Source organism: Tauraco erythrolophus, chromosome 19 (assembly GCF_009769465.1).
Source record: "Tauraco erythrolophus isolate bTauEry1 chromosome 19, bTauEry1.pri, whole genome shotgun sequence".
NCBI classification, from domain to species: domain Eukaryota; kingdom Metazoa; phylum Chordata; class Aves; order Musophagiformes; family Musophagidae; genus Tauraco; species Tauraco erythrolophus.
In genome coordinates this window covers 8,146,007-8,171,287 of record NC_141483.1, presented here as the reverse complement: position 1 = coordinate 8,171,287, position 25,281 = coordinate 8,146,007, and the positions used below count along the sequence as shown (strand labels likewise).

Sequence of the window (25,281 nt, the reverse complement as noted above, 5' to 3'; positions counted from 1 at the left end):
CCGGTTCTGTTGGCTGGCCTGGGTCAGGTTGTGGAATCTTTCGAGGAGCAGATCAAGGGAAGAAAGACTGATGCATGAGAAGTCTTTCAGCAGACTGTGAGGAAGGAGCTCCAATTGTTTGGATGTGTCTGGCAGAGGAAAGGCAGCCGCAAGGGGCAACCGCCGGACGGGACCGGGCTGCGAGCCAGTGGGTGAGGCAGCATGGAGCACGCCATGGGGAGAGATGGCGCTGCTCTGCAGGACCACGGACCAGCCTGAGGCGGGAGCAGGATGGAAGTGAGCGAACGGGTGATTCGTTTTCGGTCATTTTAGCTCTCTGAGGCGGCTCCCGGTGGGATGGAGAAAGCAGGAAGATGAAGCAGAGACCCGAGGGAACGGGAATGCGCGTGATGGCCCCACAGAGGCCGGGTCAGCACGGTGGGGCCAGGAACATGGGCCCTACAGGGCCATGCAGACAGGGCTGCCACTGGGGAACTGAGGAGCTCCTCCACTTCCTGTTTTGGTTGGTTGTTTGTTTTCTAGCTGTTTTGGGTCTTTTTTTTTTAGCTACTTTCCAACTAGTGTAGAAGAGGACACTGAAATGAGGTGGCTGGTGGGGCAACAAAGCGCAGAGTGACCACTCTCACAGTGCAGACAGCTCTGCTGCTTGCTCCCGCCGCCGCTGCCTGCAGGTTTGGGCTTGCAGGAGCCCCCCGAATTACAACCGGGACTGCCCCCTCCGTGCATGAGCCCCCATCCACAGGCACCCATTCTGCACCAGAGTGAACTTTCTTTCTAAAGCACGCCCCTGGACCGGCAAGTATGGTTTTTATTTAGCCACCGCTGGCAAACTAATAACTTCAGCATCGAAGAGTTAAACTACAATTACTTTTCATTGTCTGTGAGCGATGAAACGCGCTCAGCCGGCTGCCAGCACACACGGCTCGCTGTGAGGAGCTCGATCCGCCCGCAACAAATATGGCGGCCGGAGCCGCATCCCGCTGGCGAGCCGGCCCGCACCCAAGATGTCCGCCGAGGCGTCTCCGGCGTTCCAGCCTCGCTACCGCCCTTCTCTCCCCTATGTACGGCGGCGCCCGCGACCTCGCCAGAAAAGGCGGCGCTCTAGCTCGCGTGGCTCGGTGGTGGGCGCCGGAAGGCCGGCCTTTCCCCGCGGCGCGTTCTCCATGGCCGCCGCGCGCCGCCTCCAATGGCAGGCGTGGCCCCGCCCGGCCCGGATCAGCTGATGGGGGCAATGTCTGTTGACAGCAGCCGCCTCGGCGCTGGGTGTAAGGGCGGGCGCCGGCGGGGGGGGGCGCCGCTCCGGGCGGGCGGGCGGGAGGCGCGGCACCCCCTGCCCTCCCTCTCCGCCGGGGGAGCGGGGCCCGCGGAGGACGGAAAGTTGAGGAGAGAAGTGAGCGGAGGGCGGGAGAGAGGCCGCCCCAGCCCGCGCCCCCCCTGGGCGGGAGCGGCCCCGTGGAGTGGGGGCGAAGGGGAGAGGGTGGGCTGCCGCGGGGGGCCGAGTGGCCCGGAGGGAGGGCGTTCCAGCGCCACACAAAAGGAAGCGGGCAGGGCAGGGGCTGCGGGAGCCCCGGGGGTGTGAGGGGCTGCGGGGCGGCGGCGCGCAGGGCCTGGCCCTGGCCCTGGCCCCCGCGAGGGGGAGGGGGCTGCCGGCGCGGCTGCCGGCCCCGAGCGAGCCCGCTCCCCCTCCCCCGGGTGCTGTGTGATGGTGGGGTTTGGGTTCGCTTTGTTTGTTTTTGTCAGATGTGAGTCCAAATGGAGCGCTCGGAAGGAGGCGAGAAGAGCCCGCAGCAGCAGCCCTGGGGGAGGCTGATCCGGCTGGGTGCTGACGAGGCGGAGCCGCACGTCTTGCTGCTGAAAAGAGAGTGGACAATCGGGCGGAAGAAAGGTGGGACGGGGACGCGCTGCGCCGGCGTGGGGCGGTGTTGGAGGGGCGGCGGGGCTCCCCCCTTCTGGCCCGTGAAACACTGGAAGGTGGGCTCAGACTGGTTGGCTGTGGTGCTTTCGGCTGTTGGAGGCGCTCGCCAGGCGGCCCCTTGCTCCTCGTTTACCTCTTGGCTCTGTGTGAAGAGGAAGTTTCACCCTGACCTTTTCTTTTTTGCCAGCTCGTGACATGTGCACGGGTGGAAGTGGCTCTGCCTTTTAGGTTGTCTGTGACAGTCTGTACAAATAAGAAAAGACGGTTGCTGATTCAGAAGAGTTTCTGTGTATCAGTCCTGTTTACATTCTCGTTTGGTTTCTGTGGTTGAAATAAGTTAGAACTGCAATGCAAAATGCTTGTGCTTCACAGAAAAGAAAACGCCCACGTAAAAGCCCTTGATTCTTCTGGCCATATAAAGATTGCCAGCAAGTACTGAACGTTTCTCTGAGGGTAGATTTGAAAGCTTTATTCCCACAGTCTAGGGATTTTAGTGCTTGCCTTTATTTTAAAGGATTTCATGCTTACCATATTCAAAACAATCATCACAGTGTTTTCATTTTTTTTTTTACTCTGCCCTGACAGCACTAATTTTCAGTTTCCAGTTCATCGGTTCGAGCTATTTGACCAGTTACGTTCTGTAAATAGTCTTCAACAAACAGCAGATGCTGTAGCTCTATGAGAAATTCAGAAAATGTGTTGTAGGAAAAACATTTTGCCTATTTACTTTTGGTAATATACATTTAGATTACTTATTGTTATCTAAGCTGTAGGTAAATTCTTCAAATCGAGGTCTAGTTGAGGGTTATCTTGCAGAAAAAAAAAATGAATGTTCGTGTGTTCTGTTGCTTCCATAACTGCTTGCTAATGGATTAATAAAATGTGTGGTTACAAGAATACCAAGCTTTGGTTCATAAGCATTACTTGAAAAATCTTCAGGACCATTAGAAATGCTTGTTGAGAGCATTGTGTTCTTCCTGCTCTCATATGAAAGGCTGACTCCATAGAATTGAATGGAAACGTTGGCGTGCTGCTGAATAAAATTTAGTCTGCTCACTTTCAGTGGGCTTCCTAGCATCACAAGTTGTGTGGCAACAGTTACCTCTGTAGCTGTTGATTGTTCCTTGCATATTAGGAGTAGACTAGTGATAAACTGTCACCAGCATGTGTAGTGACTGCTGCTTACCTTCTGGATACGTCGTTCTTGCAGGCTGAGATGCAGTGCGCCCACAGTGTGACTAGGTGGAAGTGAATCATGTTTGTTAATTATAACTGTTGTGTAAGCAAGGTCTCTTCCAACCGTAACCATTCCATGATTCTATGGTTTGTGAGAAAGCTTAGTGGGGAACTTCGAGCATTGCCTTGAACGTTCAATGTTAAAGTGAAGTAAAAATACTAGATTTGCTCAGAGCCCTGGAGTTGTAGGTAGGAAGGTTTCTATCACCTTAACATTGTCATTACACTTCTGCAAATCCCTAAATCTTAGTCCTGGATTTTTAATCTCCCTTCAACTTTATTAGTGTAATGGTACTGTCAGCAGAAATTAGGAAAAATTTTCCATTTAAAAACAAACAAAAGAAAAACACTTTAATATAGAACACTGATACCCTTTTATTTATCAGGTGTTGGTTCCTACTACTTCCCCCTGATATACCAGAATGAAGGAGAAGTTAAATCTAATGAAACAGTGTTACAATGATGTGGAAAAAGAGCTGGGTACTCTGAGATGTATGCCTCTAGAATGTAAATCAAGCAGTTCAAATATGTGTGAATTTATCTCTGTGCCATTCTAGAACAGAGTAATTGTGATTTGATTTCCATCTGTAAGGGCTAGGATTGCGGGGAAAAGGGGAGCTAGAACTAAAACATCTTGAAACGGTTGAAATAAGCCTATATCAGCACTTGAGGCTATCTTACTGCTTGTATTTATGTTATCACATACTAGACTGCGTTGCTGCCTATATACCAGTAGAAGTTTTGAACTACTGCAGATGCACGAGTCAGTTCGTTGTGCATTTATAGCCATGTAGAATGCTGATCTGTCTCTGTAATGCATGTTTTTAAGCACACTGGAAAATCTGCTTTCTTTTTAAGGTTGTGACTTATCTTTCCCTGGCAACAAGTTGGTGTCTGGAGATCACTGTAAAATCGTAGTGGATGAAGAATCTGGTCAAGTGTCATTGGAAGATACAAGGTTGGTTCTTCTGTGAACTTTTACTCTTTATCTTCTTTGTAGTCTGTGAAGTGAAATTTTGAGTATTACTGAAGACATTAATAGTAAATCCTTCTCTTTTTTGTTTATTTCTCCCCCCCTCCCCCACACACTTTTACATCTAGATTTGGGGTTTTTTTTGGCTCTTTCTAAATATTTTTTTCTTAATACTGTTGATGTAATAGTTCTGTAGCATATTTCTTTAGACTTGTGAAAAAAGTGGTTCCACCGCTCTTAAAAGCTCTAAGCGTGAGTGTGCCTCATTTCAGGCACTTGTGTAGGGAGGAAAATACCTGCAGTGATGATCTCATAGCATAAAATAGATGTTGATTAAAAATTTGTACTTGTTATACATCTTTCTGATATTCAAAATATCCATGGTCTATATAGCGTAAGTACTATAGTGATTTAGCAGTTGTGGTGGGCACGTCAGATGGAGGTTAGAGCCCATTAAATCTAATTTCATAATAAAAGATGTTTGCTAGATTTCTAGTTTTGATATTTCAGTTTTGTTTCTTTTGTTTAACCAGAATGATTGCTTTCTCTTCTGGGTGTTTCTGTGTTAAGCCCTTAATGTGGAAAGATATAAGCACATACTTAACTGGAAGTACTGTTAAAAACTAAGCTAATTTAGTGAAACTACTTATAGTGTATAAAGTTAGTGACATACTTCTTCACATACTGAAGACCAGTGAACTTTCTGTACTGGCGAGGCTGCTTCCTGTAGAGTTCTAAGGCTACTGTGGGCATACGAATAGCACCGCAGGGGTCATGGGTGATTTCCAATGTATTTTAGTTTGTTTTCTAATTTCCTTTATAAAATTTGAGATAGGAATTTGAATGGAAAGGCAGTTCTTAGGAGAAGATTGTAACCTCCTTCAAATTTTCATCTGCTTCACTTTTGACAGGATTTTTCGTCTAAGATTGCCAAAAGCTTCTAGTTTATTACATTTCAAGAACTCTGTGACGTTTTAGAATGCTTCTGTAAACCACATTCTTTTTCTGCCAGGTTATTCCAGTCAGTAAAGAAACAAATAATACTTTTCTGCCAGCTCCCCCCCTTTTTCATATCTGGAAGGCATTTTACCCAAAGATGAAGAAGACACTTCAAAATATATTGATGTACATACATAAAGAGGAAATTTCACGTTTGAGATTTTGAAGGGTATCATGCCAAATCCCTGTTCCAACATACCAGAATGCAATTAAATATATTGTTCTGGTAGCTCAGGGTTAGTATCAAACACCCGCTGAGCTTTTGACAAAAAACCCTCCAAGATATTTTAAAAAATCTCTGAACTGTCTTGTTGAATGACATGCATGCTTTTGGGGGACACTGGAAGAAAGTATGAGCTTTAGTTGGTAGTTTTTTTTCAGCGGAATTTTTTCACCTCTGCTCCTTTCTGTCTCTTGACCAATTAGTAGCTATGTTGATATTAAAAGGAGTCACTTCCAGATACTTACATGGGCTAAGCATTTGTTTTTATTTTATTTCCTCAAGTAAAACAGAACATACAGAATTATTCTGGTTGAAAGAGACCTCAGGAAGTGACTTAGTTCAAACTCTGTCAAAGATGGGCCACCACTGGATTTGGACTAGATTGTTTAGGCTTTCTCGTCAGATCTTGAAAACTTTGAAGGGCGGAGATTCTGTAGCCTCACAGGGCCCTTACTCTAGACCTTAATTATCCTCATAGTGACTTTTTTTTTTTCCTTTGCATCCGCTTGAATCTTTCTTGTTTCAATTTATGACCTTTGTCACCTCAGGAAAGAACCCATCTCTGTCTTCATGGTAACTTCCTCATAGGTACTGGAAGGCTGCTCTTGGGTTCCCTCCTCACCAAGCCTTCTTCTCCCAGGCAGAACAAACCCAGTTCGCCTAGCCCCTTAGCTCACAGGTCCTGTGCTCCAGCCCTCTGGCTGTGTTGGTGGCTATCCGCTGGACTTGCTCAAGTTTATCAAGACCTTCCTTGTACTAGGTGACCCAAAACTAGATGTAATATTTTAGATGTGGACTGATGAGTTCCAAGGAAAGCAGAATAATAATCGCTTCACTTGAGTTTCTGACTACACTCCTGTTAATACGGCCAAGTGTGCTGTAGGCCTTCATCACTGCCAGGGCATGCTGCTCACTTAAGCCTAGGCACAAGTCCAAGGAGTATGATCTTATACTTAGTCATAAGATCCACCAAGATCCCTCACTGGTTGGTGTCTAGCCTGTATTGTTGCAGGTGGTTGTCCCAGGTGCAGGACTTAGATTTTGTCCTTGTTGAACATCATGATGTTCCCATCAGCCCGTTCCTCTAGCCTGCCTAAGTGCCTCTGAATGGCAGCCCAGCTCTGCCTCTGCTTTGGTGTCATCTGCAAACTGATGAGGGTGTATTTCCTCTCCACTTCTAGGTTGTAGCTAGAGAAAATAACCAGGATAGGCCCCTGGATGGATCCTGGAAGGGCTTATACTCCCAGAAGCCTTGGGCATGGAATGCTCAATTTTAGGGAAGAATATCAGACTGAGCTAGGATGTCTAGGAAATGGCTTATAATTGTCATTCTCAATGTTATCCCAAATTTCAAGACGTTTCAAACAACAAATCAGGCCATGTTTGCCTATCATGGCAGTCTCGGAGCATAGCTGTAAATATAAGCTTGAGAAACTGTCCTTAGTTTCAGTTGCATGTAGCTGGTAGAATTGATTTAGGCCAATGTCAAGCTAAAGAAATTGTGAATGATGCAGAAAAATTGCCTTCTTTTTTTTCCCCGTACACGCCCCACCGCACCACCTTGAGGCAGAAGGTGCAGCAAGCAGAAAACTAGCAAAACCAAATTAAAGTTTATTTTCTATATGATATATTCATGAAAAGGTGGGGCATGTTAAAATGGTAATGTGACAGAAAGGCTGCACTTATGCTGTGGTAGTAATTAGCTGCTTATGCATGTTACGCTTCCATGTATCTAACAAAAAAGAGTAAGATCCTTTCTGTGCTCTGCTTGCCTGTGAGTTGGTATGAAGTGTGGCTACCGTTTGCTGAATCAAGAGACTAAACAGGTTGATACGACTACTTGCAGAAGACTGACTGTTCTTCTGGGTCTTCCAAAGTTTGTGCCAAATATCAAATAAGCTCAAAAAAATCATGCAAGCTGAAAGAAGAAGATTTTTGAATGTTTGAGTTGGCAATACAAATGCCCAGAGTTCCAGAAAAATACTGCAATGTCAGCTTTTTCTTCTCTGAAGTGGAAAATAGTTTGGAAACATTGCTGTGGTCGAGCTCAGATTTTTCTGGTGAAGAGGAATGCGTTGAAGGAGGCAGCTAGTGTGGGACAGTTGAACTGAGTGGACTTTGTTTCTGTATTGTAGCTAAACCAAAGAATATCATCAAATATATGTAGACAGCCATATATATAGACAGCCAATGTTGGTTTTTTTACTCCCCTGGTACCATAATGAGTTCTTGGATCTACTTTGGAAAGAATGACTGTAAATTTGCAGGTGAAAGAAAACACGTAGAGAACTCAAAATTACTGAGTAAATGGAAGTTTGGAAGTAAAAAAAAGCCCAGAGTTAGCAAATAGTACAATATAATGTTCACAGACTCGCCCTTTTTTCGGGTGTGTTTCTGCTTTATTTTCCAGACCGTGCACTAGTTGTTTTGTACTGCTTGAAAGAAAACAAATTATACAAGCTGACCTAACACAGTGGAGGCAGTAGGTCGCTTGCCCTAAGTAAAAGCAATTGTAAGATTCTCCATTTTGAAAAAGAAATTTTAAAGGCAACTGAGGTAATTTTTTAAAGGCCTCCTTTTGTTGTCTTCTAGGAAGTTTTTTTTTTAAGGATTCTAAGTAGCAAGTGGTATTTTAGAGCAGGAAACTATTTCCACAAGGCTGATACTCATGTGACAGGCAAGCAGATAGTCCCTTTCTGTGGGTATATCGGAGGTTCATCTTCAGTTGGCACTGGTGTCCTTTCTGCTAATAGATTCTCTTCACCCTACTAGTCAAAATTATTTCTGTGAAAATTAAAAGAATGGAGAATGACACAGTACAGAAGGGATTCTGTAACTTAATAGAATTCAAAACTCGTTTCCCTTTACAGTGTGTTCAGGATAACATGCATTTAAATAGCAGATAACTATTAAAACTATTAACTTGGAAGCTTTAGCATAAATTACATTCTTTTCCTGGATGGATGCTAGTAATCACTAAAAAGTAACAGATTGGCGTTTTTCTCAGAAGGATACCAAAGTATCTTACAACACGTAGATCATACACCTACTTCAAAAGTAAGCCTATTCTGAGTGAAACGTAGCTGTTCACATCAATTCTACACAGCAGTTGGGACTGGGAGCAAAGGTAATGTGTGGGTCATTAATCAAACTGTAGAGTCATCCACCACATAGGAATTGAGTCAAAGCCTGGCTTTTTTTTTTTTCTTCCACTCTTTAGAAAAGTGACTTGGGGACCTTCTGTGACATTGTTTCACAATGCAGAGAATTTATATCTGATAGTACCGTTTTTCTTCTCCACCTCAAAAAAACATACAGCCAGTTGGTATCACTTTGGTATTAAGTCCTATTGAATCACGTTCATATTTGGGATTCTCATTGTACCTTCTGCATATTTTATGGGGACCTTACTTTAATTTGAAACATCAGAGGAATGTACAAATGTCATAACTTATCACATGTGTCTGGTTAAAAACTACCCACAACATTGTTCCAATATGTTACCATATCTGTTAAATGCTTCATGCTAAAGCCTGAAACTGGAAATGAAAAATTGGTACAATTATCTGGGGTCGTTGGATATTTTTTTTCCCCTATGATTATTGGCTAAGATATGAATACAATTACGGTTTGCTAATGTATTTAAGAAGAGCTTATGGTTTTCTGTGTTAAGTAGTATCAGTTTATTCCTACTTCGTTTGGGTCCATGGATGCCAAGTAATTCATTAGTCAACTATTATTAAAGTCTGTACAACTGTGCAGAACTGAAAAGATTTGGTCTTTCAGGCCAGTCAACATCTGTATGCCTGAGGTAAAAAGGCAAGCTTAAAACCATTTTCTTCCTTATAGGAGAAGCCTGAAGATTCTTTAATAGAGCAAATGTCAATGTGAGCTGAAGATTTTTGTTTGTTTATTGATGTTTAAAATAGCTTTTTTTTTTTTGTATCAAGCTATTTATGTTGGGTTAGTTGATTCAGCCATGTAGATAGTGAAAGCAGTTGCAGAGGTAAGAGCAAGAACTGATACCTTGATCAAGACTTGCTGTGGTGATTCAAAAGGGCTTGCTCTTCCTTTTGACCTTTTAATCTAATGCTTTTGACTTTGTGTCCCAGAAGGCCCACAGTACAAAGTTCTAGTTTTCTTTCTCTGTTCATATTACTAAATGACAAGAGATTATTCCAGCTTTCTTTTTAAAAGAAAAATAACGAGAAGGGAAGGTGCTTACTTCTAAACAACCGTCCCTCTCCTCTGGAGAAACTGGTGTGTTGAAGGGGGCTGTGTTGTGTCCTGGGCACAAGTGGTGCCTCCAGCAGGTGTCAGCACAGGTTCGCTGTTGTGCCAAGCAGCAGCTGCTCTGCGGCTGGGGGAAGCAGATTTTCTGTTTGTGTTTGGTACCAACTGCTGAGATTTTGAAAGGCAAAAGTCTGAAATTCTAGAAGGCTGCAGCCCTGAAAAAAGCTTATTGCAACTAAGCTGGAATTATTGAGTACTTGAACAGCTCGACTAGCTGATAAAACACTAATAGCTTGTGTGTAGAACGTCACCCATAGCGGAGGAGATACCTCTGCTAATCAGCAATGCTCTGCGTTTTCCTCTTCCTCGATTTAATTGTTTTCATGACTCTTGGAGTTTTTATCGATATAAAAAATAATTCATTCCAACTCATCTTTTAATTATGTATAACTCATAATTATGTTGTTTCCACCTCACTAAGTTCTCACTTTTGAGTTGCAGACTAACTAATTTTAGGTTTTACTATTTGAAGCAAGAGGGGAGAAAAATTAATGCCGCATGGCATCCCTGACTATACAGGAAAAGTTCCTTGGTCACAGAATGCCTTAGAAGATTCCCAGTGTGAACTGGAAAACATAACCTAAACTTTTTGAGTAGAACTGTGATCGTCCTTTCCTGTTTTATCCTTAAAGGGTGGAGATTATTATACAGAAACAATCATCTAATTATTTTGAGACATTGGCGTCTTTGGTCGGTCTGTCTGTTTGTTACCGCCTCTTTACCAGCAGCTGCAGATGAGCTTTGAAATCCTAGTAGCTCTGCACTTCTGTCTTTGGGAGAAATTTTTTATTTGTTTCTGGACTTTTTTTTTTTTTTTTCCCCGTCCTGGCTTAATAGTTTTTCTTCATTAGAAGTATCTCATGTTTTCCCTTCCTTCTTCTATGTAATTATGAATACATTTATGCTAAGTTATCTTTTCTTTCTCTTTACAGTACTAATGGAACAGTAATTAATAAACTGAAGGTGGTTAAGAAGCAGACATACCCTTTACAGACTGGGGATGTGATCTATGTTGTTTACAGAAAAAATGAGCCAGAGAACAGTAAGTAAATGATATTTTTTAAATGGCATGCTTAGTCATTTTTTTGAGTCATGAGAGAAAAGAAGTATCAGTACAATTAAAACAGAATTACACAATTTTAAGACAAATAATTTGCTAATGTTTAAAAACAAGTCTCTATAGAAGAGGTCATGGCTGTGCCAATTTTTACAGGGACAAGTCTGAGCAACTGTCTGATGTCGAAATGTGCCTAGAAGTAGTTTTGGAAGAACTAATGCATGGAATGGTAACTAATGAGGTCCTGATCACATGCCCAATGCTTTTTTTAGAAGTCAAATTGCTGGGGTAATTAGTGATACTTTATATATCGCATTGAAGCAATTTTTGGCACCAGAAGGAAGGGCTGCAAAAGCTTTTTGTTTTGTGTTGTTTTTTTTTTGTTTTAGAGAGGGAAGAAGCAAAATGGGGAGGAGATGGGGAAAGCCCTGTAGTGAAAGTAGAATTACTAAACCTGGGAAAATATTTATGTGGCCTTAAAGAAGAATCATGCCTATAATTCTTTTCAGGATGATGTAATTGAAATAGCATAATTAGGTGTTGATTTTTTTGTATAAATAAGATTAACTGGAGTCCTTCCTCAAAGGTTTTTCTACAAGCCAAGCTATTGTTGGGGAGGAAGTAATGTTCTTTCCTACATTAACTGAGTAGAAATCAGAGACCAAGCTTTAGGTGTAAATGCTCGGGTTTTGCGAAGAAACAAAATTAATACAAGATTTAATGAATGATCTGTGTTGTCTGTCTTAAAGATGTTCATAAATTATTTGGGAAATTATAACTATTGAGGCAGCAGAGTTTTCGTTTCATACCTTTACATTTCATATTACCTCATTCCATTCAGTTATGCAGGATCACTAAATCCAATGCTGACTGAAAAGATTTACAGAAAGAATTTAATTGCTAATTATTACAAAATAACAGATGGGGTTCAACTTTGATAAATGGAGGGAGAGAGGGAATGAACAAGCTCTGTTTTTACATATGTATTGTGCCCCAGCCGACTGCTCTGTCCATTAGCATGCAATTCTTCTTTTAAGTGTGAAGTATGTAATATTTAAATTTTGGTAGAGAGCACTTACTTTCTGGAAAATACTTTAGATCAAAGAGGCGTTTTAAATGTTAATTCTCATTGCTGTATCTGATGGCTCTGAAGTTGAACTTTAAGGTGAACAGAGAGACTTTGCATGGTCATAAGCTTGCCTATTATTGTGAAGATAATTGGGTGTGCTGGGAGATGGGCGGGTGTTGTATTAGATACATTTGCAGCATGATATTTAATGTAAAACACAAGTCTGTATTTACAGTTTTCATACAGTAATAGGCGTACGAACTGTTAATCTGAAAAATTCTAGATACATACATACTCACTACTGAAATACTTCCTTAATAAAGTAACAGCAACTTCATATACAGACAGGTCAGAATGCAAATATTACAAGAAGCAGTGATAAGCCATATTTGTCTGTCTGTATGGCTTGTTTATCTCACAAATCCTTTCTAAGATGACGCTCTTGCAATTGATGCTACTTGTAAAAACTCACTCACGAATTTTCCAGGTACTTTGTAACGAACTACATCACTGATTTTTTTTTTGGATTAACAAGTATTTGAATTATCAAGCCTCCAGTTTTGCTTTTTCAGCTTCTCCATTTTCTAAGACATTAGAATGGAGAAGAAGACGACAAGAATTTAGATTCAGCATGCCTATTTGGCCGTTCTGAGTAGTTCTGAAGGAGACACTACTCTTAACTTTTGATCAGAAAAAGGGTTGCTACAAACTGAGAGAATCTTACTTGCTTTTAAGTGGCTGGAGATGAAAAAGAGTAGCAAGTTAGAGGAATATTTATTAAGTGTATTAGGTTAAAGTAAGATGGAGAAGAAAGGGGATATTATCCAGTTGGTTTTATTAATAGATACTAAATTACTTTCTGGATTAAACCTATGACATATCTTAATCTGTATTTTTGAGAGTTCATGTATCTCACAAAGAAATGAAATAAAATTGATTGAAGAAGTTGAGAAGTGAGCACAGAAATAATTAGCTTCTTCGAAGAACTTTCATTCAAGTATCACTAAAAATATATTTTTTTTCCTGACACAGAGCACGTTTTAGGTTTAAGAAATTATTAGGCCCCTGGTTCCATGGCTGGCACAAGTTAAACATCATACAAAAGCTACTCTGCCTGGTTTCCTGAGAAGAAAAGATCTTGCTGTGCTGTTCCTAATTGCCTCCTAAGTAGGAGTATTAACATTGTATTACAGAGGTGACCTCTCATTTGCCTCTTCCATTGCCAGGCACTTTGGGGAAGCAGCCACTTGTGAATAGAAGTTGTTCATGTCAGATTAAGGTTAGTGAATTTTTGTTTAAAGATTCTGATCAAAATTTTTTAATCTCTTTCAGATGTTGCTTATCTTTATGAATCCTTAAACACAAAACATGATGCAACTCAAGAACCAGTAGGTAAGAAAGTAATTCAAGATCCATGAAGAGGAGCTAAGCTCCAATGACTAATGTAACTCTCTTGAGAGAATTTGATTCCTTGGAATTTTGAAGCCATGATGTGGTGACTGTCTACACAGATCCTTTTCTTTCCTTTCCCCCCTTCCAACTGTAGAAGTTAATGTAGAAAACCAATGCCATGTGACCAAAGATACCTCAAGTACAGGAAGAAGTAATGATGAGACCCAAATTACCTCATCACCATCAGCTACTCAGTCTTGCTACGAGGAACCACAGCCATCTACTTCTACATCTAACCTCTTTAATGCTTCTTCTACCTCTCTTATTGAGTCTGCATCTGTTCAGCAGGATAATCCTTCTACATCTGGTAAGAATTGTGTCAAGTATTTAAAGTATTTAAAGTCTGATATCCCATTAACTGTTACTCCAGCTTTGAATTTCAAGAGTTTAATCTCTTACCCCTATCTGGGTCTTTAGCATTTGCTTTGTAAAGTTCTACTGAAAATACCAGGTGGATATGTGCATTTTAACTTTCTATGAGTAGGCAGGGTAAATCCTGGTGGATGAGTAAGGCAATTGTGAGAATTGCTTATGAGCAGAAGGGCAGAAAATGCACGTAAATCCCAAACTGTTCTATCTTTATAGTACAATTTTGTAGTGGAGCACTGGTGAAAACTTAGCAATTTGATGTGGCTCATATAACAAAGTAAATAGATGTGAGCACTCATGCTCATACAGTCACTCTGAGAAACTGTCACTCTTACTGCTGCCAATCACCAGTCTCCTTTCCCTTGCTGAGAGCTCTAAGGCCAAAATATACCACATGGATCTCTAGTCTAGTATCTTGGATTATGTTGGCAAGCGTAATACCACAATGCTGCAAAATCTTTAAAATAGAACTGGAGCAAGAATGGCACTCTAGAAAATGGCATTTGTCAACAGTTCATTGGAACTTTTTAAACATGCTCCTACAGAAAGAAAACTTTGCCCTCTGCTGTGATCCTGACTTGTTGCGTATGATCAGTATTGCATAAGTCCTTTGCCTGGCATCTTTGTCAGGAAGAGCCAGTGTGGATAATAGTCTTATGAATAAATACTCTAGCTTAGAGAGGAGTAGAGTTTCACAACTAATAGCTTGTTTTCCCCCCAGGTCTTCCAATTAGTCAGATTTGCTCAGAATGTGTTTAGTATAGTTGTGCAGATATTGCTTTTTTGTTCTACTTTTTCCTGTTCAGATGTTTGAATTGATGTGTGTGCACCATCAGTGTTTGAGTACCTTTTGTTTTCATGTATCCCATATCTGTGTGCAGCTATGTTCATGTTTCTGGTTTTATTTTGCAGGATCGCAATCCTCAGTTTTCACTCCTGTGCCTGCTTTCCCCGTCTTAGAATCTATGTGTCTAAGAGCACTGCATGACGAACATGAAAAGCTGGACATGAATACTAAAACTTCTGCAATCACTTCAGAAATCAGTGGCAAAGAAAAAGCAGAATCAGATTCTCAAAGGACAGGGGAGGAGGAAGGTTTGGAACCTGCTAAGAAGAAACTAAAAGGAGGCTAGTATCCTACAGTATTGCACAACTTAACCTGCACTCTTTATTATAATGTTATTGTTGAAAGTTAGTTTAAAAAACCTAAGTAGAATTTCTTGCTTCTTATTCACTTGATTTCTGGTCCAGTGAAAACAACGTCTTCTGTAGCAGAAGCTGTTACGTGTAAAACAATAATCTTTAGAGGCACCATTGCCAGTGAACACTGAAGTGTATATCTTTCAGTTCTTTTTTTTAACACTTAAATAAAAATAAATTTTAAAAAGCTTCAAAAAGTACATACTGTAGAATATTCTGTCTTTGTAGATGAAGATGCTTGTCCAAATCTGTCACCAGCAGCTCCAAGTGAATGTATAATTAAAATTGACTCTGAAGATGCAAAAACATCAAATGTGAAACCAGATAAGATGGAAGAAACATTAACGTGCATTATCTGCCAAGAACTGCTGCATGACTGTGTAAGGTGTGTATGATTGACAAAAGCTGTAATCATGTGGTAATAATATGAGAAGTTCAGGACAACTGTTCGAGGAGGCCAGGATATTGAATGTTTTCACAAGCCTTTCCGAGTCCCCTTCCCTGTGCCCGCCCCCCCCGCCCTGAGTCTATATAGTCAAATAAATGTTAAACAGTTTTTTGAGTGTTATGAATATATCTGAAAAATGAAAGATTTATGTTTTGACTCCATTTTTTTCATTGTTTTCATGTTTGTGTTTTCCAGCTTGCAGCCTTGTATGCATACTTTTTGTGCTGCCTGCTACTCAGGGTGGATGGAAAGATCTTCTCTATGTCCAACTTGCCGTTGTCCAGTAGAACGTATTTGTAAAAATCACATACTGAACAACTTGGTTGAAGCCTATCTGATTCAGCATCCAGGCAAGTTGAACAGTGCGTCTAACAGAACCTGATGTATTTTGCACATTAGCTGCATGTATGCACTAACTTTTATTTATTATATTTCTATGCGTATTTTATTACTCTGCTGTTTTCTCTGACATGACTGTAAGAAAGCAAGTGCATTTAGTACAACATAATAATTTGTTGTAGTATTTCAATACTGGGTGAGAATTGAAGGTTGTTTAATAGTATAGCTGAGTATCCAAAGAATTCTTAATTTTATTTTGCTACTTAATCATAAGAAGGATATCAGTTTTATCAAATAGGGCGCACTGATTAGGCCACCAAAACTCAGATGCTTCTGAAAAATATGCTTGTGTATAGATTTAATTAACTTTGATCATGGCCTCTTGAAGACAAAATTTAAGTTGCCTGATACTACACTTTCACTAACAGGGAGAGGAATTTAACTAAGATCTTCTAGAACTCTTGTTATCCAAAAATAAGTTTGAGGGAAGTGAAAACACAATCATAACTGTGTTAATAAAGTAGGGTGGGGATAAGGGATGTGAGGTGTTCATTTCTCTTGAAATTAGAATTTGGTTCTCATGCCAGATAAATGTCGTAATGAAGATGATGTACGTAGCATGGATGCTAGGAACAAAATTACTCAAGACATGTTGCAGCCTAAGGTGCGGAGATCTTTTTCAGACGAGGAAGGAAGTTCTGAAGATTTATTGGAATTGTCAGATGTAGATAGTGAATCTTCAGATATCAGGTATGTCTTAAGTTGTGCACTGAATTAGATTTGCTTATGTTTGAATGCGAAACCCACAAACTGAGCAAGTTTCACCAATGCTGTTATTACTGATAGTGCTTCCATGATCATGGCCTGAATGAATCTTATTTTTGTTTTCAGGTAAGTTCATTCTTACCAGTAATTATCTTGGCAATTCTACTGGCCATCCTTCTGAACCTTGAGCTGTCAACAAAAAATAATTAAAATTAGAACTTCCTAGAAGTCCAGAAATATTCAGTTTATTACTAACAGTTCTATCCTGCATTGTGCACCAGCTTCATGTGAGATATATGAAATTACTTTTCCAATTATAAATTGTCTGTTGCTTTAGAGAGCACAGGTTTCTGGCTGAGATCTTGCCAAAGAGGTAAAGCAGTCCCTGACCCTATGAGTGCAGCTGCAATGATTGTGCTTTCTTATGTGTCTGGAATGCTACTTTCACCAGGGGTGTGGTACTGAAGCAGCTGATGCTTGACCTAGGGATTCCCAGGCACCAAAATATCTCCTCTTTATTTTCAACAGCAAGCGTTTTTTTCTTGCTCTATGTCTAGAGAGGAACAGAAGAACTCTTAATGTAGATAATTATTCCAGCTTTGTTCCTCTGCTTCTTGTTCATCTCACTTCCAGTCACACTGCTCTTTTTTTATTTTTTTTTTTTATTTCTTTAAACTACTTGGGGAATACTACGAAATGCAAAGTTTTTATCTGTTACAACTAGAGCAGTCGTCACAGCTGAGAGGTACTGAGTTATGTAAACTTCCACATGTTACTGGATGAAGAAATTCCAAATTTAAACTTTGAAAGTATGACCAACCCTGTCTAGCATAGGGATATGAGTTATATTTGCATTTGTTGGGTGTGATTTCCTGTGACCTTATTTTATTCTTTCAGCCAACCATATATAGTATGCAGACAGTGCCCAGGATATCGAAGACACTCTGTTCCAACTTTGCCTGGCACAGGCCAAGAGACAGAAGCAGGAGGAATGCAAGCACTGGGAGATGCGCCGTCTACATCTGCCAACTTCCCTGCAGGTCAGTGTTGTGCAATCTTCTCGGCAGTGTGATACTGAAATACTACAACTCGTACACCCGTTATGCATTAAGCAAGCTCACTCTTGCGGTGCTGCAAGAGTAACACCGCTTCACGTAGGTGTGTTCACAAATATCTCGAGATTTGACCATGTTTTTTCTGAGGTTGTCCAAATTGGATTGCTGATGGTTGGTAATTCTTACGCTGTTCTACGTATTGCAATATTTTACACACCTACATACTTTAGAAGTCTGAATGCCGTTTTCCTGCTCTTTTATAGAATCTTTGTGAAAATGATGTTGCTTGCTTGTTACTTTCAGATTTTTATGTTGCTAATATTCACTAAGATTCCTAGTCCAGATTGCAATTGTGTACCTTGTACAGTCTGTCTTTTTTTTTCTGTTTTTAACTCATGTAGCTGTCCAGGAATATGTGTGTCCTGCTCAAGGAAGTCATGTAATATGTACCTGCTGCTTTCAGCCAATGCCTGACCGAAGAGCAGAGCGTGAACAGAATCCTCATGTTGCTCCTCAGCAATGTGTGTACTTTTAAATTTTTTTTTAATTAATCTTGACTACAGAACTACGTCTCGCCTTATTTTTAATTAAACTAAAGTTTGCTTTGGAGTGTGTTCTTCATATCAATATTCTTTATCTGGACTCTTGTAGTGCCAGTGCGAAAGAATCTTCCTGTATAAAATTTATTATTCTTCTATAGAATGTATTTTAAATGAGAAAGTTTTACCTTTTTTTAATCAAGTTTATCAGGACTCTATTGTTATTGATTTTATAAGAACAGTAACTGTTGAGTTTTGTTGTGTGCAGGTCCTTACAGTGGTTTGCTTTGTTACTTTACAGGTACAGTTTGTCTGCAACCCTTCTGTCATTTATACTGGGGCTGCACTCGGATGGCATGTTTTGGCTGTTTGGCACCATTCTGTGGTATTGTGGAATAATCTGTTTCTTATGAGCCTGCTCACTTTGCAATAATGTCTGTCTGTCTTGAACTTTAGGTAATTTAAGAAATAAAATAGATTAGTTTGTAGCACAGTCGTGCAAAAGGAAACAAAGGCTGTGTCCTCACCTCACAAACCTAAAAAAATTCTTGAGTGGTATGTGTCTGAACTTTGAGAGGGTTTAACTTCTTGCCTTCATACCATATTAGACTTGAAAACTGCTTGTTGAGCACGATGCTTTCCCATATTAAAAGAATTATGGTGTATTTCAGCCTAGTAAGAGAATCATACAAATCAATGCTAGAGCACTGACATCTGATGTTAACTGATTAGAAAAGAACCTTACCCTCTTAAGCATGCAGACTTCTGAAGCTCAAGGTTTTAGATGTTTTTTAAAATAAATTAGAACAGTTTAAGTGACTTGGCTGCAGTTTGAAGCTAATGGAATATGCTTTAATAGCACTGCTAATTTGTGCAGGTTAGTAGCAGTGTTTGTAGACTAAATGTGAAATTGTAAAATCTTGATGTCTTGTCCTTGATTGCCAATGGAAGTTACATATCACATGTTTTAGCATATCTTGAATGCAGTTGCTTACTTGATGCTCACATGAGTCTGTGCACGTTATTTCAGGGAATGGAAGAACCTTGAGAAAAGGTGTAAGGGCCATGGGGTTGGGGGAAGAAATAACTTTTCTTCTTCTTTTTCTGATTAGAAATAAATCTTGGTGATAAATGTTTAGATGGAGTCCTAAATAACAACCACTACGAGTCAGATATCCTAAAGGTATGTTTCAAAATCATTATGTGTGATTCATAATAATAAATTGACAAAGTTGAAGACCTACTCACCAATGAAATGATAGTGACGTGCTGCGTAACAGTTACTGTGGCAGCATTGTGTCATTTGCAGCACCTGATTCTAGAAGGCAAATCTAATGAGCCCTGAATGTTCAGCTGGACCAAAGTTACACATACTGTGTCTAGATTTGGAGTATTTTGGGGTGATAATTTGACTCTTTGAGTCTCCATGTAAGAAGGCATTATATTCTAGAGATTCCATTTAGCAGCAGCTCTTCCTGTACCAGCCAAATTAACAACAAAAAAATAATTTTCTTGCAATCCTGATGTTTAGTTTCTCCACCATGTCTGACAGATGCCCAGAAGGTCAAAATTCTAGACATAACTTCTGAATTTGATTTAAAATGACTGATAGACACACTGTAGAATTCAGATATGTTTGGTTGTTAAATCATGAAAGAGTTTTACCTGTGTGAAGTATTTGTTAGGGATGCCAGTTTCTACAGTCTAAAGTGTAATATTGAAAATATTAATTAAGAGAAAAATAATTCACTGAAAATATACCAGGAAAACAAGGTTTGTTTAAATATTTTTTCCCAGACAAGTTAAATTTCACACTAGGTTGCATGGAAAATATTTTGCCCGTACCATAATGGCATTATCTAAATCAGGTAAACTGGATGAAATCTTGATGTAAAGTAAATGAGAGTGTCATTGAAATGAATCTATTTGCAAAAGTGGGGTCTTCTGAAAAAAAGATATGGAGTGGAAGGTTTTATTGGTGATCTGAAAGTATCATGCTAATTAAGTTAAAGATATTTAATTTTTACTTGTAATCAGCGTCAGTCCATTTTGAAAATCTAGTTAGATCTGGATTTGGAAATATTTGAGGGTAAATGGCTTGGCCGCTCTTTAATGTTGGAGATTTTTCTAGATTAAACACTTAAATTGCTCTTTTCAGGATTACCTGGCATCCAGGGGTTTGACATGGAAAAATATGTTAAACGAAAGTCTCTTAGCTCTTCAAAGAGGAGTTTTTATGTTGTCAGGTATGCATTATCTTCATTTTTGTCCATGTGTAACTCTTTGTCTATATGTAACTCAGTAATATTATTGAGTGGTTTGAAGTTCTCTGTACGTAACTGGTGCCATCATGACATTTTCTGATTTCTCAAAACCTTACACTAACATTTTGTACAAACTGTTTTTCTCCCCAGATTACAGAATTACTGGGAACACAGTGCTTTGCTACTGTTGTGGCCTTCGCAGCTTTCGAGAACTTGCCTACCAGTACAGGCAGAATATTCCTGTTGCTGAATTGCCAGGTGGGGATAGCTTCACATAGTAAGGGGGGGAAAAAAGTCATTTAAAGAGTTAAAGTCAGTTTTATCCTTTTATCCTTGTTTTTTTAGCACCTTCATGTAGCCCAGTGTAAATCTCTTTGCAGGGCTAATATCTTATGCTGATTGCTTTACTTGTCAGCTGCTAAGTTTGCATGTAGTTATTGTCGGGCTCCTTAATGGAATCTTTTCTTCCAGTATGATTTCTCATCTGTAGAACAAACACATCTACCTAGTGAAATGAGGAAGTCAAATACCCAGAACATAGTCAACAGGAACTAGTTGCTGTAATTTAATTTATTTTCCCATTTAAATACTTAAAATGATGCATCTCCTGAACAATTTCACATTTTACCAGCTCTCAACTAGGAACAAGAATGTTTTCATAAATTAATTCTAAATCTGTTTGCATTTACAGTTTTAGTATAAAATAGCACGCAAGCAACTGTGCCTCCTTCAATCCTAAATCTGTTGGGAACAGAAGCTCTTCCAAGAGTCTACATTTAAATGTTACTTTTGTCCATCTAGTTCCTGTTGTTAGCAACAGCTTCCCTGTCTTTAGCTGTTGAGAATTCTGCTTCTGCTGCTGTCTGTAACGAGAGACAGTCACTGGACCTTGTTTCTCCTTAGTATTGTTTTTCACTTTAGTGTAATGACCTGCTGAACAGCCGAGTCATAATGTATGTAAAAGTGGGGAAAAAAGAGCAAACTCTACCCAAATTAATAACTTTTTCTTTCATATGGAAGTGTATCTAGACACGTGCCCAGTGTCTTAAACTGTAAAGTCCATCTTAATTAAACTAAATGGTAAAATTTCAGTTGACAGCACTGAGAACCAAATCCTTTCATCGTGACTGCGTAAGCCCGATATTCAGAATGAAGTTTTTGTCCTTTGCTAAATGTTTGCTTTGTTTCTAGAAAGGTGAACTAATATAGTTTACAGTTGGTTCTTGCCAGTCATGTCTTGTTTCTCTACAAAGCCTGCTCTGATGAGTAACCACCAGTAGCAGCAGCTTAATAATCCACATCAACTTATTTAATGCCTTCTGTAGTAAATGTAGCATTGCATTTGCAACCTGGTGTAGTGGAGGGTGTCCCTGCCCATGGCAGGGGGGTTGGAACTAGATGATCTTTGAGGTCCTTTCCAACCCAAACCATTCTATGATTCTATGATTCATTTGCTCTTTTTGTAGTGACTGTCACATCACGTCCTGATTGCTACTGGGGGCGCAACTGTCGAACTCAGGTCAAAGCACACCATGCCATGTAAGCTATACAATTTAGAAAGTGGATTTGTTTTTTCTTTCTTTTTAAAAACAACAACAAAAAGAACAACCTTAAGTGCCAGAAGTTGTATGAGTAACACTGTTGCAACATAAGCAAAACTGGGTGAGCTTGGGGGGAGAGGGTTGCAATTTTTGTTTTTAACACAACTTTGAAATGAGCCCTTCGTGCACGTCAGAAGGGCACTGCTAGCACTCGTAAGTTGATGTAACCTATTGCTGACACTTCTTGAGTCTTGTTTTCCACCTGCAACTCCCCCTTCATTCCTGTTCTTCCCTCACTGAAGCAGCTTCTCATTTGCACGTCTTAGTGCTTCTTAAAAACACTGTATATACACTAATCAGCCCTGTGTAATTTCCATTAGAAACTGTAAGAGAGACTCTTCTAGTGAAGTGCAACGTACTTTGAAGGGATAAATTGATGGAAATAAGTTGCAATAAGAGAACCAAGAGAAATTTGGAGTATTAGGAACCTGGAGTGGTTTAGCAGTTCCTGGTTTTGGTGGAGTTCCTAGGTCTTATACCTCTGGCCCAAGCAATCTAGCATATGGTGAAAATGAAATATTGAGCCTGAAGAGAGATTAACTCTCTTCTTCTCAAGTGTTTTAATAAATCTAAAGGACATGCACTCCTGGTATCTGATCATTCATGAGAAATATCTATCCAAAATAAATCAAGGTGCTTGATTAAAAAAAAAAAATCAAGGCCACCGATAACAAATGCAATTTCATTCTTACAAAAAGATGCGTGTTTGACAGGACAAATATTAAAAATTTGTAAAACTAAACAAAGATTATCTACCTAAGAGCTAACTGGTTCCACAGAGGGTGGAAAAATCCTTCTTGCTTTATGAATAATTCTCCAAATTCTCAGTGAAATTTAAGATAGAGGCACTGTTACCCCTTATTGAGAAACTGCTTTAATGAATAGTAGGTTCTGCAGTGTCTTTCTAAAGCTGCAATGAACATCCACACTTAACATAACTCCTTTAATATTTCAGGTACTATGGATTGAAAATAACTGGTCTGTACAAATCATGCAAGCAGATCATAAAAAAAAGTTGTAAAATATTCATCCCCAGTCTGTTACAAATTGAAAGGGTTTTACCAGATAACTTTCAAAAATCATGTGGGCTTTAAGTTGCAGATGTAATTCAAAGCACCACTGCTATCTGTAGCTTCGTGTTACAGGACTGTCTGTTTTTCCAGAGGAGATTTCATTTTGAAATGTTAAGAGAGTTAATTCAGTATCAAAGCGCTCCCCAGTTGTCTATTCACGTTTGGTGGATAATTCCATCTAGAATGAAAGTGTCTTAGGATTTTTCTTTTTTTCTTCTCCTTTTTATTTTTTTTCCTCTTTTTTTCTTTCAAGCATTAACCATTCCTAGAACTTTACTGGCTGCTGCTCTTAGTTCCTAAAATCCATGAAAGCAACCAATCCTGTCGTACTGCTTCTAGATATCCAGTTATGTTTTTTTGGGTTTTTTATTGAGCAAAACTGTTTTGCTAAGTAGTTTGGTTATATAAGCAAAGTTTCTTTCTAATCCTTGATCTAATTCAGTAAGAGGGAGAAAATTCATGGTCTCTCTTGCATCATCTGTTCCACATGTATATGTATATACACACTCAACACTCTGACTCCTGTTTCAGTTATGTATCAGGGATGCATAATGCAAGTAGAGAAAAACAAAGAATAAATATTGAGATGTTTTTTAGAATTGGAAAGAAGTGCCTTGTGCAAAGTTGTGTTATCTTTTTAATTGAGGAAGATGAGCTTGCCGTTCCTGTAAAACCTAAATAATACAGAATGAGAAAAACTTGTAATTTTCTTTCCAGAAGGATATTCTAAGCCAGTGAAAGAACATGTTTATGTTGAAAAGTATTCTCAGCCTGGCTAGTTCTAGTTCCTAGTGACTTGTGTAATGCTGTCTACTAAAAATTACTAATGTCTCACAGGGCAAAATTAATTCACTGGTTTCTGTTTTTGTTGCCTTCTGGGTATGCAGAAGTATAGAAGAACGCTTTTAATAACAGGTTTTCTTTGTGCATAATAAAACTCATAAGGGTTAGGCAGCAGAGATGCTGAAAATCCTGTTACAGATAACACGGTAGTACAGTATGGTCTAAACAGGTTCTGAAAAACAGGTATGTTAGCATGTGGATGTTCTGCTTTAAACTGATCAGCATTTAAAATACCCTGTGAAAGATGCTGACTCTTTTTTGTTGCTTGACTTCTGAGAACTTTGTTACATTGTAATACTTTTTGGTTTTGTTTTTATTTCAGGAAATTCAATCACATTTGTGAACAAACACGATTCAAGAACTGAATACTTGTAGTCTCTAGAGAGAGGACAAAAACCTGTTACACTCTTGTACAGTTTAAGGTTTCAGGGGATCTTCTCAGTTCCCCCATAGCAGGGAGTCAAGAACTTTTGCATCAGGTAATCTGGTGTGAACTTTTTAATTAGTAGACTTTACAGCTGTACATGAATAAGGTAGATTTTTTTTTCCCAAGAAAGTCCAGCAAGCATTGCATTCCATCCTCATGACTACAGTGTCCCTGTATCACTTCAGTGAAGAACACAAAGAGAAATCACGCTCAAAAAAACCAGCCATATCTTGGGAAGACCTAAGAATAAGGAGTGTATTTGCACTACTTGTGAAGAAACTAAGAAAATCCTTAGACTTAAAATAGAAATGTTTTGTAAAAGTATCTGATGGATATTTCAAGAGCCATTAATATTTAAGAAGGAAATTGTCAGTGTATATTTGTGATTGCATTTTGCGGTAGTCTGCTATTTTGTCACTACCCATTGTTTTTTGGGCTAGAAACCACGTTAATATTCACTTTGGAAAAAAAATAATTCCGTCCATTAAACAGCTGTTTCAACTTAGAGCTTCTACCATAAGTGCAGTGTTATAGTGGAAGTAGTACAGTTTCTTTTCTTAGTTTAGTTGTGTTGATGTTTTTATTTACATTAAATTACAAAAATAATTGCACAAAAATTTGAAAATCACATTTAAAGTTGGGGTAATACTTGAAGCAGAACAGACTTCTGCTAATATTACTTCTGTAGTGTTTTATATCAGAAGACCAAACAGTGCTTTTCACGTAGAGCAGCCAGTAGGACACACTGGTTCATTTTTTGTATTTCTTTTTTGGTTTGATAAATATGTACCTCTGCCATGCAGCTGTTCTCTAGCATGCATACACTGGTGAAAATGTAGAAAAAGCTATAATTTAAAACAGAATATAGCAGCTTTACTGGAAGGAACAATCTTACAGAAAATAATGCAGTTTGGACAAATTGTAGCAATATGGAGGCATTTCTGGATAGGGATGATGAAAGGGAGCAGTAGTGTCACTAACATAAAAAAATGTAGATTTTATTTTCATGCGTTCTGCAGAGCTCATTCAGGAAATATCCCAAGTATCTTTTAAAAATAAAAAATTAAAAATATCCCAACACAACCCACACCCCCACCCCCAATTGATAGGATCTCATCTGTTTCATCATAATCTAGTAGCT

At 39.4% G+C, this 25,281-nt stretch overlaps 1 protein-coding gene across 1 annotated transcript; it reads left to right on the top strand.

The window, feature by feature from the left end:
• The first annotated feature begins 1,226 nt into the window (after positions 1-1,226).
• Positions 1,227-24,718, top strand: CHFR (checkpoint with forkhead and ring finger domains). The gene is made up of 18 exons (XM_086623265.1): positions 1,227-1,265; positions 1,741-1,885; positions 4,010-4,109; positions 10,572-10,681; positions 13,098-13,157; positions 13,312-13,524; positions 14,499-14,714; positions 15,015-15,171; positions 15,430-15,584; positions 16,161-16,323; positions 17,236-17,378; positions 17,795-17,914; positions 18,234-18,317; positions 19,045-19,115; positions 20,091-20,178; positions 20,347-20,454; positions 21,663-21,735; positions 24,036-24,718. Exons 2-18 carry the CDS (start codon positions 1,753-1,755, stop codon positions 24,076-24,078), a joined length of 2,037 nt encoding a protein of 678 aa, XP_086479391.1. The 5' UTR covers positions 1,227-1,265; positions 1,741-1,752; the 3' UTR covers positions 24,079-24,718.
• Positions 24,719-25,281: the final 563 nt, after the last annotated feature.

Bases quoted from the DNA above. Each gene is read 5' to 3' on its own strand.
- CHFR (XM_086623265.1), top strand. From the start codon at position 1,753: ATGGAGCGCTCGGAAGGAGGCGAGAAGAGCCCGCAGCAGCAGCCCTGG. The intron at 17,915-18,233 runs GTGTGTACTTTT...GTTACTTTACAG, and splicing joins TCATGTTGCTCCTCAGCAAT to GTACAGTTTGTCTGCAACCC. The intron at 21,736-24,035 runs GTAAGCTATACA...TTTTTATTTCAG, and splicing joins GTCAAAGCACACCATGCCAT to GAAATTCAATCACATTTGTG.